The sequence below is a fragment of the Myxocyprinus asiaticus genome, chromosome 31 (assembly GCF_019703515.2).
Source record: "Myxocyprinus asiaticus isolate MX2 ecotype Aquarium Trade chromosome 31, UBuf_Myxa_2, whole genome shotgun sequence".
NCBI classification, from domain to species: Eukaryota; Metazoa; Chordata; class Actinopteri; order Cypriniformes; family Catostomidae; genus Myxocyprinus; species Myxocyprinus asiaticus.
Window position 1 is genome coordinate 20260869 of NC_059374.1, and position 20268 is coordinate 20281136.

Sequence of the window (20268 nt, forward strand, 5' to 3'; positions counted from 1 at the left end):
TTCCCGGACCCTTATATTTCCAAAATCTTAAAAAGATAATCCCATTCTACCATATCAAATGCCTTTTCAGCATCAAGTGAGATGGCCGTGAACGGAGTCTGATCATTCGCCACTGACCACATAATATTGATGAGACGCCTAATGTTTTCAGAAGAGCTGCGGCCCCAAATAAACCCCATCTCATCTATATGTATAAGAGATTTCATAACTTTACTTAATCGCTTAGACAAAATTTTTGACAATATTTTAATGTCTAGCTGGATCAGGGAAATTGGATGATAACTCTTACACTCACTTGGATCTTTGTCTTTTTTAAGAATCAGGCTGATCCGGGCTTGTGTCATGGTTGGCGGAAGCTTTCCATTCTTTAATGATTCCATATAAACTTCTAACAAAAGTGGAGCCAGTTCTGTAGCATAAGATCAAAAAAATTCTGCGGCAAACCATGTGGCCCCCTTAATTACCTCGCCAAGCTCCTCCAAGGTTATCTCAGAATCAAGAAATTTTTTTTGCTCGGTCGTCAGTTTAGGGAGTTCTACTGGTTCCACAAAATTTCAGTAGACGAAGACGTGGAACTATAGAGATCAAGATAGAATTCTTTAAAAGCATTATTAATATCAATGGCCGAGGTAAAAATGTCAACACCAGCAGATTTCACTGAGGGAATGGTAGAAAAAGACTCTCTCTGCTTTATATATCTAGCCAAAAGCTTCCCTGCTTTGTCTCCCGACTTGCCCTGAATAACCAAAACACCACCTTCCGCGACAAAATAGTATTATATCTGTATTTCAATCGGGTCAATTCTCTGAGGCTATCAGATGACATTCGGCGCTTCAGCTCTGCCTTGGCACTTTTAATATTCCCTTCCAACTCCACAAGTTCTCGTGCTTTGGATTTTTTGATGAATGAGGCATACTGTATGATCCGACCCCAAAGAACTGCCTTAAGTGCCTCCCAAGCCACACAGAGGATACTGAGGACCAGTTGGTCTCCATATAAACATTGAATTCAGCTTTTAACATTTTTTGGAAATCAGGATTTTGCAAAAGGGATACATTAAAGTGCCAACTATATGATTTCTTTTTCTCCATATGTGGCAATACCTCTAAACTCACCAGGGCGTGATCTGAGACTAAGATGTTTCCAATTGAACAATCAACAACAGATGAAATGAGGGACTTATATACATATATATATATATATATATATATATATATATATATATATATATATATATATATATATAAAACAAAATCTATTCTAGAATAAATCTTATGGACTGATGAAAAAAATTTGTAGTCTCTACCAGATGGGTTTAAAAGTCTCCAAATATCTGTAAGACCAAGATTTTTACACATCCTGTTAAGTGTCAGTGTTGCTCTAGGGGGCTTACACACTTTTGCTTCACTATGATCAATGACTGAATCCATCAAAAGATTAAAGTGTTCTCCCAATATTATATCATGAGGGGTGCCAGCGGCTTTCAACATCCCTTCAAGATCTATAAAAAAGTCCTGATCATCAGCGTTAGGTGCGTAAATATTAGCCAAAATCAACCTTTGCCCCTGAATTTCTGCTAAAACAATAATGATACGCCTACGAGAGCCCCCGTGACAACTTTGCCATCGGATTGCTCAAGTCTAATGTTTCTATACAAATTTTGCGAGACAGAATTACATAACAGAAAATAATCTATAAAACAAACTCCAGCCAATAGGGAGAATAAACACAAAGAACATGAAGATTCATTCACAAAACTGTCCCGAAGTTGTGTTCCTCCACAAAACAAACTCCAGCCTCTCGGACAGTCAAACTTATGCTCAGTGAGCCGGCTGTTCATGAGTGCAGCAGATGACCTAATCCTTCCAATGTCCTGCAGAAAATACTCCACAAAACAAACTCCAGCCAATAGGAGGCATAAACACAAGGAACATGCAAATTCATCCACAATTGTCCCGAAGGAGTGTTATTCAACAAAACAAACTCCAGGCGCTAGGCGGAACCAGCACAAAAAGAAACAAAAAAGGCGCCTAGCTTCCTCTGACGGTCAAGTGAATGTTCATTGAGTCAAGCTCACTTGGGAGCAACATGAGAAACACACCATGGCTTACTCACCCCATTGTCTCTATGAAAGACAATGCTTGCTGTAGGCATGTAAATATTTTGCGGCCATCCTTAGTATCTATTCTCAATTTAGCTGGAAACATTAGTGCAAAAGCAATCTTCCATTGATGTAAGAGTTTCTTGCATTCCTTGAATCGATCACGTTTCTCTCTTGTCGAATTCGCAAAGTCTGGGAACAAGAAAATGTTGTGGTTCTTCCAAGAAAGCCTTCCTTTAATCCTTGCCTCGCATAACACGAGATCTTTATTGGATGATCTCAGAAATTTGGCCAGAACTGATAGGGGCCTGTCTCCCTCCACGGATCTCCGAGCTGGCACTCTGTGAGCTCGATCGATTTCCAGTTTACGGCCTGTTATGTCAAGCAGACTCGGGAAGAGCTCATCTAGGAATTTCACCATTTCAGACCTACGATTCTCAAGGTCTTCCAACTTTTCCCAGATGCACTGCAAATCTACTTTAGTTGCTAGCGGGTTAGCAGCTAATTCCCTCTCCGATGACTCCAGATAATCGATCCGTTTCTTGACATCCCCGATTCTTGTAACCAACTCAGAGAATTTCACCTCCATGGAAGTGATCAATCGACGTATTACAGCCAGATCCTCCAAGTCTGCATTGACCTTCGCCAGCATTATAGACATACTGGACAGCTGACGTTGAATTTCTCCCACCGCACCGTCCAAACCAAGTCCCTGGTCTGTGGCCCTGTCTGGGGTATCAGCTTGAGCATGCAAGTGTCTTTTAATATCTCCAGAGCCTGAGGATTTTGAATTCTTTGACATATTGACTTCTTAGAACAGTTATGTAGCAGGGTGTATTGAATCTCACCGGTTTAAGACACAAAAAGAATTAAAAACTAGCAAAGTGCGCAGAGCTCGTCGTTCACACCTCTGACCCACGCATGGCGCCACATGACTCTCTAGGACAGTCTATTAACATTAAAATACACACTGTTTTAAAGAATAACCACTAGACATACACATTATATGCATTAACATGATTTAAATGTGATAAAATCACTTACTAACCTTATCTGTGTAAAGTTACATCCAATACCAGGATTACAGTGTGTCAATGTCATGTCAACGCAGTTGTAATATTGGAAATAACTTCACTCAAATAGCATTAGTAAGCATTTTTAATCACACTAAAATCATGTTAAAGAGGCCCAATTATGCTTTTTGGGATTTTACCTTTCCTTTAGTGTGTATTATAGCTGTTTGCGCATGTAAAAGGTCTGCAAAGTTACAAAGCACAAAGTCCATGGCAAAGGGAGTTCCTCTCTCCAACAGGAAACACTGCTCCTGATTTGCCTGAAATGCCTGGTCTGCAGTCCAGCCAATTCTTCTGTGATTTAGCTATGTCACTATGTAACACATTTGCATAATGTCCGCCTCAGGAATGCGCTGCTCAGGAAGCCTCGGGAGCTGAAACCCAGTTATGGTAAGGGCCGTTACATTTCTGACACATGCTCTACACGGTTGACCAATCACAACAGACTGGGCCAGCTGACCAGTCAGAGCAGACTGGGCTTTTCGGAAAGGGGGGCTTTAAAGAGACAAGACCTAAAACAGAGTGTTTCAGACAGAGGGTGAAAAGAGGTACTGCAGCAATGTACAGTATGAGAAAAATCATGTTTTTTGAACATTAAAGCATGTAAACCTATACTAGTAGAACCCTAAAATAAAATTATGAACCTGTAAATGAGCATAATATGGGCTCTTTAACATGTATGATGTTTACACCTTTATGGCTATACTTTTGAAACAATTTGTATTAAATGTTTATACACTGGCCCCATTCACTTCTATTGTAAGTGCCTCACTGTAACCACAATTTTTGCTTCTTTTTAAATAAACGAGGTACAAATGTAATTATATATATATTTTTGTAATCAACATTATGTCACAAATGCTGTTGATTGAGCTTAACTTCTATTTAAATCAGCCTAATGCGGTTCGCTGGCCTTATCTGTTCTCCCTGGTCATGCTGGTCTGGTTTGCTGATCTTAAAGTTGTTTTGAGCACTTGTCAGCTGGTCTGGCAAAACTAGGAGTCTAAGCAGCCTTAACCAGCAAAAAGACCAGCAACAGCATTTTTTATTTTTTATTTTTTTTGTCAGGGTATGACAGAATAACAAAGAGTTCTGAGATCTAGCCCATAGCGATGAAAAAAGAAAGATGAAAAAGTGATTTGTTCCATCTATTCAAATGTTGTTCATTAGAGAGAAAGAGGCACTGGCCTACCAATACTATTTTCAGTGCATTAAACTGCATCCTTTGGCTGAATAGATCTTAGAATGGATGGAATGAACTCATTTTCTTTTTCACACATTTACACACACACACCACCTCAGACAGGATGGCAATGAGGACAGGAAGTTCCAGAAGACTTAATCAAGCCCAACATTAGTATTCGACGCTCCACAAGCAACTGAAAACTGCTCTCTATATATTTCTGGCCAGCCACAACCCCTTACACAAACTCTGCTATGAATGAACTCAGCAGAAGCAATTTGTTTAAGACAAATAATTATGCCGGTGTTGTCCCAGGACTGTGTCACACTTACAAAATGCAGAGTGTTTTTTTTTTTTTTTTTTTTCAAAAACCGCCCTACAGCCACCCAGCAGAGCCGACTGGGCTAATTGAATAACCCCCTAATGGGAGCGCTAAGCCCCATCCAGCCCATTTCCAGCCCTCTTTCCCACACTTTTCCCCATCAGCGGTGGCCAAATGGCCAGACCTTGACCCCCTGTGCCATGGGATGTGCTCTCATCACTGGACTCTGGTTACTACATGGTACTGGGGTCAGGCCATTATTATTATTATTGAATCACTGTGGAGCAGCTAGACAAACTGCTATACATTTCAATCGGAACATTAAACTGACTTAATCTTCCATTCTTCTCCAAGATAAGGCTCTATTTATTCATTTGCAATGTGAGAACACTGCATCATTAAAGTTTTATAGCCATTGTTTTCAGCAAAAAGGTCTTTTTAATAATGCAGACTAGCCTCTGCAAAGATTGGATGGAGGTGGTTTCCTCAAATGTCTATTTTTGTCAGGGTAGAAAAGGCAAATTATTGATGTAAACAACAACAAATCTATTTTGTACCACCTTAATTACTTGTGCAAAGAAGGAAAAATCCATTACATTAAAATAAAACCTTCAATAAGAGGGAATAAAAATGATCAGACACGATCAGTCTTTCAAGGTCTGAAAGCTTTGTGGAGAGTGCATAGAATGGAGCCCTGTGATGTCATAATAAAAAATAATGATGTCATAATTAATCATTCACATAACAAAAATGTCTTGATAAGGAATAATGTAATGATCAGACTGGGTAAAACTCTTAAAAGGCCTGAAATCTTTGTTGAGAATGCATAGAATGCAGCCCTGTGATGTCATAATGAATATAATGATGCCATATTTAATCCATGACACCACAAAAAAACCTTGATAAGTAAGAATGTAATGATCAGACAGGGTAAAACACCTCTTTCAGAACAGAGAATGCAGCCCTGTGATATTATAATTCAATATAATGATGTCGTAATGACCTAATTGATTAGACACAGAATGTTGGTTGGTATGAGAATGAAAAAGAGGTCATGCACTGAATAGAAAGCAAAAACTACAACTACACCAGGTGAACCACAGTTATTTTTAATTCAGTTGAAGAATTTGATGAAATTTCAGAGAATTTATCTGATTTGATCTGATGTGCAAGATGTTTATGTAGGTGATGGCTATCTTCATAATTTAGTTTATGGAGTCATAGATACAGAATCTCTACCTTGTGGTGTTCGGGCCGAGTCCAAGAGGCCTGCAGAGAACACAGACAAAACACAACACAAAAAGGCAAAGCAATCCTTTAGAAGGAATCCTCCATTAACTGTTTAATAAAAACATTTGCTAACTGATTATGCATAATTTACAATCCTCTAAAAGGTGCAATGTTACAAATGATGCATGCGTTGTCAAAAAAACATGTTTAAAAGGCAGTTTCAATTTTTTTTTAATTTCTTTTGCTCTGTGTATTTTAGTATTATATACATTCATTCAATTCACAGCCTTGATAGGCTCATCATTTATTCTCGTTAATCGTAAAAGTCAGCTTATACACTGCAAAATATCTTTTTCTTAGTCAGTATTTTTGTCTTGTTTTTAGGACTTGTATTGATACAGATTTCCCGACTGGATTCAATTCTGATTCACAAGCTCTCGATTCAATTCGATTCCAATCTCAATTCGATTCCAATCTTGATTCGATTCGATATCGATTAATATTGGTACATTTCTGTTACAATGTTCATTTTGCAAAAGAATTCTCTCTTAGCTTGTGCTTTTAATTTTAAAGGAACCTTCTAAGCAACACTTCTAGGCCCAATTTGAAAATATACATTTTATAAATTTTATTTTATCATTAGTTTTTCATCAAATTAGTCACATTTCGCTTTTGAAAAATGTTAAAATTCAGTCTATTCCATCAATTATTGTCTTGAAATTGCATATATTATACTGCATATATTTGTTTTGTTAAATTTGTTTTGTTTACTTGCATAATATGTACTTTATTCAAGTATTTGCCTTGATATGTAGAACACATACTAAATCGGTACTGTCTCTTTAAGACTAGCGGCATCAGCCAGTTAGCACATGAAGACGTGAGTGGTTTCTTTAGCACATCCATGTGTGATTAGATCAACAAGTGACTGTAAAAAACAGAAAGGGTATCAAAAGAGACATTATTCAATGACATATGGATCCGTGAATCTCTTCTTTGGACACACAGAATGAGTTAAACCAAAATTTTACTTTCAACACGCAGTGAAATGACCTCTGTGCTCATAACTTTTCTCCACTATACTACTGAGTGAAATCTGAACATTTACTAGCCAGTGGCACATGCAAGTGGTTTATTTGCATTATAGAGGGTTGCTTCATAAAGTGAAAGATCAATCTTGGGATTTAAGAATCAATATCGAGATCATTCAAACTAAGATCACAATCCATCGAAAAATCGATATTTTTACCCAGCCCTAATTGATTTACAATAAAATACATCTAAATAAACTTAAAACAAGATTAATTTACTTAAGAAGCAAAACTGTGTAATATAATATGTTTTCAGAGAATATATCTTGAATTAAGTTTATTTTTTTTATCCTATCCACAAATTGATTTCTTGTTTAAAGCATAAACCTCACAAAATTATGTACGATTTTTGCTTTTAACAAGAATATTTGCCAACGGGGTAAGAAAATAAAATTAATCCAAGATATATTCTCTGAAAACAAGTATTTACTGAATCTTGTGCAATTTTAAATCTCAAGTAAACTTATCTTGTTTTGAATATGTTGAGATATTTTTTTTAAACTAGATAAAAATACTGATTAAGAAAATGATTTTACAGTGCATATCCATCTCTTACAGCTTATAAAATCATTCTTGTTGCTTTATGAAAAAGTATTATAGTCACTTAAAAAGCATAAGTATTGTTTAAGATGTTCAGTGTTTTTACATATCAAGATTAAAAAGAAAATGCTGTAATTACTGATCAATTTGCACAATATTTGGGGGTTACAATGAATACATATATTTACAGACCATGCAAAAACTTTCCCCATGAAAGTGGCTGCAGTTCTCCATCAACTCACGTCACAGTTCACGTGGAGGCTGAGCGTGCACATGCTTAGCATCACGATGCAACAGACAGGAAATTGTGACATGCTACAACACACTGAGATGATCGGCAGACAAAACACACAAAGAACAACACGAAAACATGCCACTAATCGAACAATGCCTGAATTGGGCTGTGCATTGTGTTGGCAGAGCAGGGCACAACAATGTGTTTCTGTAGTGTGCTTTCAACAAAAAAACAAAACAAAAAAAATGTGAGAGTTGAAAAGCACCAAGTCGTTTTGCTAGAGCATCAGGAAAAAACGAAACCCTTGCAGGCTTGTTATGATGACAGCAGGCAGAGTGTGCTAGTCTTGCAGCTTTTATTTGGCTAACTACCTCCCAGGAGACTTGAGCGGGATAAACAGTTATGATCAATGCCTTTTATTCTGCTACGCCGTCTAATTGCTCCTAATTAAAGCTAATATCTTAATATAAACCGGAGCCCTAAGCTAATGATGAATGGTTCAATGATATTTCCAAGGTGGTTAAAATAGCAGAACAAAATGAACAATCTGCTTATGTAAATGAATTGTTCAGGTGATTGCTTACATTATTATATGATAATTCTGATTACATCAGGTGGAAAGGAACACTAAGCCTCAGGCCTGTACCAACAATGCTGTGATCGCTCAAATTGAGGTGATAAATCTGTGATCGTAACAACAATGAAAGGAAAACAAATGCTGGAGTACTTCAATGGTACAGTATGTGTCTGGCACCCCTACTTGCCAGCTTATTCAAGCAGCAGTTTTTGAACTCCTCAATAGCATGTATTAATTCTGAGATAATTGGAGGATCATGCAGCGTTCTGAGAATACCTTGAGGACTCTTTCAAATGCATGAGGTGTTAATTGTAAAACACAAAACAAAACAAAACATGCAGTAAAGGAAATTACATCAAAATTTACCCTATATGAGGGCCTGGGTAGCTCAGCGAGTAAAGACGCAGACTACCAGCCCTGGAGTTCGCAAGTTCGAATCCCAGGGCGTGCTGAGTGACTCCAGCCAGGTCTCCTAAGCAACCAAATTGGTCCGGTTGCTAGGGAGGGTAGAGTCACATGGGGTAACCTCCTCGTGGTTGCTATAATGTGGTTCACTCTCGGTGGGGCACGTGGTGAGTTGTGCGTGGATGCCGTGGTGGATGGCGTGAAGCCTCCACATGCGCTATGTCTTCGCGGTAACACGCTCAACAAGCCACGTGATAAGATGCACAAGTTATTTGTACTTCAAGCTTGAATTGTGCCGATGGTTTGAAAATATGTACTTTTATTATGGAATTTATGTGCGGGTAAGGAGGCATGATTAATTCTGTTAATTTTTTTATTTAATTGATCGGACTAAATTAATAAGTTAAATCGACAGCCTTAATAAATACATCACATTATGTAACTTAAATGCATAACAAATGCCATTTGGTGTTGTCTTTAACCTCTTGCAGGACAGTAAATATCAACAAGGCAGCTATGAGAGTCTCACGCTTCAGTGACAACAATCATGAGGGGAGAGAGGGATCGGGGTTACTATATCTCGGTTTCATCAGATCAGCCAGTTGTAAACGCTGTTTACCAAGTTCAGGGAATAGGATGCTTTGCACTCGATGCAGGGTCACTGGTACGGACAGACAAAGCTATCAATTATGCCACTAGCAGAGAGAATTGATCTGAATGAGCTTTGTGTCTGTTGAAAACAAGAGCTGACCTACACATGCCCCCACTCCCTCTCTCTCTCTCTCTGGAGTGTGTCTGTAGGGTTTAGGAGGGGAAAAACACTGTAACAAACTTGCAGCACTTGTTTAAAGCAATTAAATAATACTTATTTCGTTTACTACACATAACATTAGCTTACACTCTGAGCTGCATCACAGCTTTAGTGTTACAGTTTTACTGCAGAAAATAAATGACTGTACATGTTGAATGTTACAGTTTGCTGAAGTCATATAAAAAGGTCAATGCTTATTGACACCATTATCACTTTTAAAATGTATTTTCAAGCAAGTTTTTATTTTTCCTTAATTCCCAGAATATTTGGTTATTGAAAAAACAATTATATCTTCCAGAAAAATTAACATAAATTTGAGACAATTTTGAGACAATAAATTTGAGACTATTTTTTTTTTAGACAAAAGTGTAGAAGAAATCCAACAACAACAATGGGCCTCAGAGGTCAACATTTTTATATATTATTCACACAATGGAGCCTGTTCAGTAGCCAAATTAACTTTGAATTTTAGCTCCAGTCACCATTCACTTTCATTGTATGGAAAAAGATACTGTGTTTGGGAATATGAATGATATAATATTATATTTAGTGCAGTCAGTCGATTTCAGCAATTTCAAAATTGCGATTGACTTTAAAAATCATGCGATTAATCATGATTAACCGCAGATTAAGAAAGTGCTGAAATTGAACTCTATATGTACTTTTTCCTGTCAAAAAGCATTTATTTCCTTTTTTAGGAAAGAATAAAAACCAATACTATCAAACAAAGCATTTCACAGTATAAAAACAGAAATACACTAAAATAGCACCAATTGAGGTAACATTAAACGTTTCTCAATGTGTAAGTGGGAGGTTGACTGATTGAAAGAACTAGTGCCCACAGATTTATTGCATCCTCCAAAAATATTTATCATTGCTGTCCACTTTACTACAGCAATTGTGAAGCCGCATGAACATGAATCATGCCGCTTTGAACTTCACATTAAAAGCACTTGCATAAAACATCTTGCTTTGATTTTAGCGCTGGCACTGTCCACGACTCCATGTAATGATACGTCATCCAAATTGTCCAGTTAAACGGAAGTGCAACACGACACTGGGGAAATGCTGATGCTTCACTCCAGTGGGTCGTGTGAATGCAGCTTATCACAAATCCCATCTGTGTTTGTTTTACACCAAAATTTATGGTTAGGATGTTCTTTCTCCATCACTTGATAATTCACACAGAATTGTTGTTGTGTGTGTTTGTGGTGTGTCCGTCGGTGTAATGAATCTGGACAATTTGCAAAGGTTCCGCCCTATTCAGTCCAGTGCTCTGAACTCACACTGAGCTAAATAAAATGTCAGAATCTAATGTCAAATTGGTAAATGCGTTTATCGTGTTAAAAAATTGATTAAGCATCTGAAATTCATCGAATGTGTTGACGTACTAATTTTGACAGCTCTTATTATATTATATTATTTTATATTTACGGCTGGAAAATTGAACGTGTTTATTTCTGCGATTATTAGCTGACTGTCACACGTTAAAAAAGCTAATGTTTTTCACCACTTTCTGTGGCTAAAAAAATTGGCATACATACATTTCCAAGAGGTACACGCTCAACTCGACTGCACATCCTAGCAGAGAAACTGATTGTGAGGAGCAGTACATGCTTATTTATTACACGGCGCATGCCCAGGACATAATAAACATGGGAGCGGATTTACTGTGTGGAGAATGAAGACTTCACCCGCAAGTGGTGAGCCAGGAGTGGGAGAGATACGGGCAAGCTGCCGTATCTCATTGCATTGCCCGAAAATGCTCAGTAATCGGAACCAAAAGAGAAAAAGTACAAGAGAAACCCAGCATGTGCAAGAAAGAGACTGAACAGCAACCAGAGAAAAGAATAGTTTTGAGATTTTAAATTTTAATTAATATAAATACTCAGGTCTATGAGTGTATAAACCAACAGTGATCTCAAGCCATTCACACTCTCAGACACTCTGTGTCCATTTTATACTGCTCTTTTTTCATGTGTTAATGTGCTTGACAGATGTCTCAAGGAGGGGGGAGGGGGAGGCTACAACTGAGAAAAGTTTAATTCTTCTCTTGTCTCTCAGTGGGGATGTGGTCCATGACCTATTCTTTATCGCCTTGAGCGCTGCTACCCTGCCATTTTTATAACCTGCTCATTTGTCTGGCACTTAGGAAGTGGCCCAGAGATGGCAATATATGACAGTCCTAAACTCATTTTTTATTGACCCAACTATTATAATCAGATAAGACATGAGCTGGGCCTTTTAGCGGGATAAAACATAAATTTAAAAAAAACAGGAAATTCAAGACATTGAGCGATTTCCATACACATATGAACACAGGTGTACATTACAGACAGCTGTGTAAAAAGGGCACGGAGAAGGTAGAAACATGCATCACGCAAAACACAAAAATAAGATCTAAAGGTTTTTAATAAACTTCTCTTACATTCTAGCAAAGAAAATGTAAGCCACATACATGCTGTCACGGCCCTGTCACTCTGGGTTTTTGTCTGACATTATCATCCCATGTCTGTATTCCCTGCCGTGTGCTCTTCGGTCTGTCTGGTTTCATGTCAGGAGCACGTTGTCTGGATCCTAACTTCCTGTCTGGTTCAGTTTCGGTCCGTGTCGGGATCCAGACACTTGTGCTCCATGTCTGTCTGTTATTGACGTGGGTGTCATCTTGGCAGCATGCACTCTAGGGTGTCTGGTGTGTGTGTGGCCGAACTCTCGCACAGGTGTTCTGTCTTGTTTTTGTCACCTGTTGTGTGCATTGTGTGGCATTTGCCTCGCAATGTATGCTCAAGTTTCGTTTAGTGTGAGAATGTGTGGCATCTCTTTCTTTGCCGTTGCTACGCATTCTCTCATCTTGTTTGTCAGTTGGCATGGGCGTATATTGCCTTATTGTCTTGGCGATGTGCGCTCATGCCATTCGGGTGTGCCCGACTGATTTATCGGATATTATCGGCCGATATTAGCCTTTCGCAGATATATTGGTATCGGCTTATTTTTTTTCTGATATGCGCAGATATGAAAACTTTTTTTCAGAACATATAATGCAGCAAACAATGCTTTGGGTGATATAACTTTGGTGTCATAACATAGTTTGTCCGGCAGAGCGTGCTCTGACTCCATTGTTTACAGAGCTGAGCTGATGGTGGTTCTGCAGACAGTGCGGAGTTAAGTGGTGCAGAGTTAAGCGGTTTGTGAAATACATACTGGAAAGTTATTAAACAACGACCCCATCATTTTCCCTTTTCAATATAACTAATATAACGTTAACCCTGTCCCTGACAAGCATGTCACTCATGTTTATCACATCTGTTTGCTATGTTAGCCAGCTATAGTTTGTCAGTGCAGTAAGTAATTTAGCAGATTGAAAGGTAAGCATCACAGCATCTTTTTGCAGCTCATTAGACAATGGTGCGGTGGTGGATTGTGTCTGTTGAATGTTGATTTCACACTACATTGTTACCTAGTTGGTGAGACGCAATGCTGGAAAGTAAATAAAGTCCATCTTTTACTCTCCGTGACAACGAACTTATAGCTAACTAGCTAACCACGTAGCTACTTTCATTGCTTGTCAGCTGAGTGGCAGTTAATGTGTAAACATGTATTCACCAAACTGTTTTATTCAGGATTCGCAGTTTGGTACCCCCTTCAACCGAACAGTTCCAGTCATTGCATTTACAAAATGTAATATTTAAAAGTCTGGTTTTCCACTGTTGAAAGTTTCCCCTGAACTTGAATAGCAGAATACGGTGTAACACCTCTGCCGCTGTTTATCTCTTGACTCAGCAGGTGTAAATGCTTCTTGTTTTACAACCTGCCACTAATTGACTGGCATTATTAAAATAGTCAGCATCTGACTGATGCTAAACTGTACTGATGTTTATTTGGCTATTTATTTTATATTTATTTTGTTCTTTATTTAAATGGTCAGCAGTTGACTGATACTAAACATACAGTACTGATTTTTATTTAGCTATAATTTTAATTTATTCTTTATTTAAATGGTCAGCAACTGACTGATACTGAACATACAGTACTGATGTTTATTTAGCTATTTATTGTATTTGTATTTATTCTTTATTTTCTCAGTGATCATTTCTAGAATTGATTGACAATGTATTATAATAATAATGTCAAATATTCTTTGATAAAAATATTTGTTTAAGAAAGCAGCCTTCTGAGTACCTTTACATAGTCATATCGGTGCAGAATCGGTGCACAATCCACATAGAAAAGGTCTGTTTTCATTCCAGCTCAAAAATGAACCATATCGGCCACCATATCGGTAATCAGTAAATTTCCCCGGAATCGGTCTCAAAAATCCCATATCGGTCGGCTCTAGTTTTGTTGTCTTGTGAGAGCACTTGGCTTTGTTTTATTTCTGTATCGCTGTGTGCCTCTCTGTCTTACGTCATACCCCAATCCTTGTTTGGGGCAGTGGTAGCTCAGCGGTTAAGGCTCTGGGTTACTGATCAGAAGGTTGGGGGTTCAAGCCCCAGCACTGCCAAGATGCCACTGTTGGGCCCTTAAGCAAGGCCCTTGACCCTATCTGCTCCAGGGGTGCTGTATCATGGCTGACCCTACACTCTGACCCCAGCCTAGCTGGGATATGTGAAAAAGAAGAATTTCACTGTATATGTGTGATGAATAAAGAAAATTATTATGTTTGCTTATTATTAGTTAATTTGCCTCACCTGTCCCCTGTTATCCCAATTGATTTCTCTCCCTATTTTAGCCTCCTTGTGTGTGCTGTACAGTGGCAGTTTGTCTTGTTTCCAGTCTTGTGTGCTTGTGTATCCAGTTGGTCCTTATTATTATTATTATTATTATTATATAATTCCCATCTCTACCTTGGTCTGGTTGGTCTTGTTTCCTGCTGCCCCAGCCTGGATTATATTTCATTTGGGGGGGGTTTCCCCCCTTTTGGGTAATTTACTTTGAATTTTGAATTTTTTTTTTTTTTTTTTTTTTTTTTCTTGTGAGAGTTTGAGTTTCCCCTTCTTTTTGTATCTTAATAAATTCCCTGTTTTTTACCTCTGCGTTTGGGTCCTGTCTCTTCATCTGTGACACATGCTGCAGTTTTGGGAGTGGGCACAGCATTTAAAGTCAGTAGTGAATTTAGGTGTGAGTGTACGGAATGCACATGTAACATTTTGGAATCTCACAGCTGTAAACAAGAAACAGGGTTGACCAGAGTTTGGTGTAAAAAAAAAAAAAAAAAAAAACTTTTCTTTTAACTAATATTATTGACTGGATGTACTGATGTCTGCATATGAATATGCATATGTAAACACCTAGGATTGATTTTAAAGTATTTTACACTACAAAATACAGAAAACATGCTTTAAACTGTAATTTGTAACATTGTTAGATTACCCAAGGTAATTAACATAATCTAAGCACTTTGGATTACTTAAATCTTTTTTTCACTAAATTAACCTCTTCAATGCCTCTGTCAATGTTGCAAAAAAATTTTACGCTTATAATACTGAAGTCTCCGAATACATAAGTCAGGCATATATGGTTCGTTTGAAAGCTTAGAATCGGAACTTTCTTAGATAACCATCACTTCTGCATTTGTTACATAAAATAACAAAATATGGCCTAAAAACATTTGCGTCCCAAATCAGCACCACCTGAAAGTCATGTGGTAGAAATATGAATATAAAATTCTTTCAAATAGCATGTAAATAGACAAATCATGTATCAAATGAAAGCTCTCATTCTCAGGAATGCCACTGTACAGTTGCCCTAATACCACAGTTTGAAAGATTATCAAAAGAATCACAAAGTGAAATATGATTTCTGTAAGATATCAATACAAACATCTCTTATGCACTGATAACTGCTGTGGTAAGCCTCAAATACCTAAAACATTTATATCTTCTTTTACCTTAGGTAGTTATCTAAAAAATAAGCAATGTTTTACTGTCAGTGAGCTTGCTTGTGTGAATAATCCAATGTTATATCTTAGATGTCCAGAACAAAATATGTGGTCCAGCATACTCCTAGATTGAGCTTCTGGTCCACTCAGAGGCCAAGATATTCAACAATGGGGGTAAAAAAATTAGAGCACATCTGTGAGGGCTAAAATGCATTAGAGTGCCACCTACATTTCAGATCGGCATTTTGTGATGGAAGGTGATAAAGTAAAAATTATTGCTGCCATCTAGTGGAATAAAATAAGACTATTTGGAGGGAGACAGAAAACCAAAATTACATGCTTAAAAAGTTAGGACAATTTTTTTTTTTTTTAAGAAAGTAAAAATATACCATATTATATACGAATAATTGGAGTATTTTTCTTAATGGGGGGGGGGGTGGTGAGACTAATTTTTGGCAATTATTCCAAAGAATATGTAAATGGTGAGCTTTTAAATTGGAGTGTGAAAATGTAAAAAATTTAGTTGAAGAGGTTAAAAAGAATGGGTACTGGAGTATTCAAACTTCAAAAATAATTATAAAAGTATCATAAAAGAATTCCTTACAACTCGCAAATCATTTATTTACGCAAGTCTTCTGAAGCCAGAACAGCTTTACCCAAAAAAGACCGAAATGTACGTTGTTTTTCTTTACTGATAATCTTATCATAATTTTGCAATGTTAATCATTGTTTTGACAACCAGACAATTTGACAACGAATCATTCCGACTGATTTGTGAACTGGATTAACCGATTCATTGAAAAGATCCAACTCAAAATAATCGGACATTGTTTCTTCTGTCATGAACTCTCGTAACTCTGTGGTAAGTGAGTAACAACTTCAATCTGTTCCTCACACAAAGCCATCGTATGGCTTCAGAAGACTTGAAAGTGAGTACATTTTGACCTTGTGAATCAACAGACTGCATAAACAGCATTTTTTAATTTAACTAATCTGATTACCAATGATTTAGTTGTTCAAATCAGTTTTGAACACATTATGCAGATTTAATATAAATGTGGTTGTCTCTACCTATTCTGGAGTGTATTCAGTTGTAGAATGCAGCTGTCACTCCTATAAATAACCGCCCTCTGGACTGTATGTACAGAAAGGGATTAAGCACTCAGAAGAAGAGAAACATTCGTATCTAGCTGCAGTGTGTTCGTGGGCTGAGCTATTTAAAAAGGTATTCCAGTGTAGTAGGTTGTGCAACAAAGAAAAAAGAAAAAAACCTTAAATAAAAAGTCCCATTTCTAGAATGTGATGTGAAAGAAACAGTTTCACTAAATGTTTTAATTTAGTGCTCAGTTAATTTAGTGCACAATTAAAACATTAAATGTTTTAATATACTTTAAAAAATAATAAGCAGATTTACGGCAATTTGCTTTAATGTGATTATAACACAAACTGTCGATTGCCTTTTACCAAGCTGATTAAAGTCAACATTAAAAAACGCTTTTGCAACCCATATTACTTTCATAATGTGACATATTTCAGAGTGAAAAAGGATATGCAACAAGAAAAAAAAAAAGAAGAGTGATTTTACACTTGATTTTATCCATTGGGAATTGATTGGATCATGAAAAGTGGGCCTTCCATATCTAAACGGAATGAGAGTTTGCATTTGTTTGCTTGATTGGGACATGGAGGCTAAAGTTCCTATGGTAGAGCTTCTTTTTCAGATATATTGTAATTTACTATTACTGCCATAACCTTTAGGACATTAACCAGCTTTAAACGACGGCCAGATTATGTACAGCTGTAGCCTAAACCACTGCCTAAATAGCTATTTAGCTATTGGATAACGTTAACTAATAGCCTGTGCTGCCTAGGTGATGTCAGCCTAAAAACAAAAACAAACAAACAAACAAAAAACAAAAAACAATTTAAGATGCAGAGCTAGTTTTAAATTTTATTGAAAGATTATGGCCCACTATGACCAGGAACATGGTTTATGAAATTAATACTGTCAATTTATATTTCATGTTGACTTTAAAAGACAATAAACAGAAATGGCTATACTTAATCCTAAAAAATAAAACCTTATACTGCCAATGTAAACTTCTAATTATTTTTGTAAACATGAAACATGGTGATCAACACAGGCCATTAAAGAGCTGCTGGCATTCATGACAACCCAACACCCACATGATGAGATGAGCAAGACAGTGACAGCTCGACAGAAAGACACACTGGAAATGGCAAAGCGGTCCAAAAAAGGCTTAAAAAACAAAGACATGCTCCTTTAGGAACCTCGTGATGATGGTGGCTCGGCACAACCAAAACGTCCAGCTTACTTTTCAGGCTTCCAAGACACATTATTTTGTATTCACCTCATGGATGGCGAGTGAAGACAATAGCTCTGTTCCAAAGTCTAGTGAGCATCCTCACTGCCTACCACCTATATAGACAGCATTCTAACCATCATGGAACCTTATATGTGATTGATTTGGAACACTCTACATAGGCAATTACTATGCGTGCCAAACAAATAGCACACAATGAAGACACAACTTGCAGCTGAGTTTGACTTTAGCATGTTGCTAAGCTAACGGTACAATACTCTGATAAGCATAAAAATACATAGTACACACAGATATTGGGTAAAATAATCCTTTTTTAATTTCACTGAACTATTTTTTATGATTTGTTACAGTATTGACTGAAATATAAGTTTGTTTTTTTTATAATCAGCATTTCACTCGATTCTTCCACCATTTTAGATTTACTTTTACACTGTGGTACACTACGGAATCCTGGGCTCTCTATCGTCATCTGTGGTTGAAACATAAAATTGCAAATAACTTGCCGAGGAACATTGTTTATTTATTTATTTTTTTACATCATTTGTGCTACGCCACTGCTCTTTTTGCACAGATGAATCTGATGATTTCAGGTAAACTCAGCGTTGCCTGTGATCAACATATCAGAGTGGATCTGTCTGACAAGCTACACCAAGAGTCACTGATAGTAAGAAGAAAGTCCTTCAAGACATGTATCCAAAATATGTGTCTGAGCAAGAAAGTATCATATTTGCCACTGGACCTTCTTTAATTTGTTTACGGACATGATGCAAACACGCAAGGATGAATGACAGAAGCCTAACATTTCCTGCCAGTTAAAACAGCTCTGAATGTAAATTGCTATTGTGCTATTGTACGTTTACCATAGTGTCTTGTGAGTGGTGGTGGCGTAGTTGGCTAAAGCGCATAACTAGTAGGTTGCTGGTTTGATCCCCACAGCCACCACCATTGTGTCCGTGAGCAAGACACTTCCAGGTTGCTCTGGGGGGGATTGTCCCTGTAATAAGTGCACTGTAAGTCGCTTTGGATAAAAGCGTCTGCCAAATGCGTATAATGTAAAAAAGCGATTTTGAACACGTATTTCTATGCGCTGGCTCAATAATGGTATTTTGTTAATTTCTAACTAAACATTAAATGGGAAATCCTCTGTAGTGTGCCTTTAAGGTGCTTAATGTACCGTTTGGAACAGCTTTCGGGATCATATCTATGATGCCTTAATATGCTGCCGCTGCAGGCAGCTCACTAGATTTTAGAACAGAACAAATGGAAGGCATTTTTAGAGCTAGTGTCCATCATCACTTTTCCTGCCAGGAACTGTTGCAATAGCATTGCAATTTCACCACCTTCACCACCATGCAAGTTTTTAACATTTGCAGATAGTATAATGACTTTAAGAACTTCAGGTAATCGAAACAGCAGGCAGTCAATTTGCAAACGTCTTAAGGATGTCGATAACATCACGGCCATTTCTAGGATTAAGAAGTAGATCTAAACGGTCCATTCCCTGGACGTCGATGTTACTATACCTGCCCTTCTGATCTCATACCTGATAAATCCTCTTTTGGTGCTCCTGCAGACAAAGAGAATTGTATGCATGAAACAGCCAGAGGCCCACCATCATGACTCGTCCATTTAGCTAGCTGCTGCCTGATTTTAGGCTAAGACCATGATCAATTTATTGCTACTCTTCTAGCTTCTGTTCCCACTTCTAACTCAACAGAGAGAAACCAGTTTGACGACTGTCTACATTGCTGTCTGTGTGTTCGGGGTTACCTGTTCTCCCTCGCTGAAAAGGCGGGTACCGAAGCTCCATGTAATGGTGGGTGTGGGGTCTCCGGTGGCCTCGCATGTTAACGTGACTTGTTCATCCATTTCAGTGGTAGTCTTGCTTTCCAAATATGTGATTTTGGGTCGCACTGAGAGGACATGATATAAAGGGTTAGTTCAGTCAACAATTAAAATTTTGTGGAACACAAAAGGAGAAATTAAGCTTGATATTCACATTGCTCTTTTCCATGCAATGAAAGTGAATGGAGACTGACGCAGCTACAATAATGACAAAAAAGCATTAAAAAGGTAGTCCATACGACTAGTTTTCTATATTCAAACTCTTCTGAAGCCATTCAAAAGCTTACGTCATTATTCTCCGCAGTTTAACATTCTGTTTGCTTTTGTGTATATATGATATAAAAAATGCCGTGTGAAGATGCATCAGGCCAGGTTTAATATAAATGATGCCAAATGGCATTGGTTGTCACGAGTCTTGTCAACTGTTTGAATATGCACAAGTGTGAATGAGATTTGAGAGCTGTGAAAGAGGGGATCATTTTCATTGAATGATGACTTAAATTTCACTATGTACCTCAAATAAAGACTATTAAATGGCTTTAAAAGACATAATATAGAATATAGCACACAAGTCATCCAGAGTACTTTTTTCATTTTTGTGAGCTTAACAGCATCTGTCTCTATTCACTTTC

General features: G+C 37.5%; 1 protein-coding gene across 8 annotated transcripts in view; it reads right to left on the reverse strand.

The window, feature by feature from the left end:
- Positions 1-20268, reverse strand: part of LOC127422323 (neural cell adhesion molecule 1-like) — a 179828-nt gene that overhangs the window by 56516 nt on the left and 103044 nt on the right. For 5 of the 8 annotated variants that reach the window (XM_051665754.1, XM_051665753.1, XM_051665750.1 and 2 more), the window contains exons 8-10: positions 19562-19704; positions 19335-19358; positions 5919-5948 (exon numbers count right to left, since the gene is read on the reverse strand). In XM_051665754.1, coding sequence (XP_051521714.1) covers positions 5919-5948; positions 19335-19358; positions 19562-19704 — 197 coding nt within the window. The remainder of the gene's footprint in view (positions 1-5918; positions 5949-19334; positions 19359-19561; positions 19705-20268) is intronic. The other 3 variants (XM_051665751.1, XM_051665757.1, XM_051665752.1) reach the window with 2 other exon arrangements.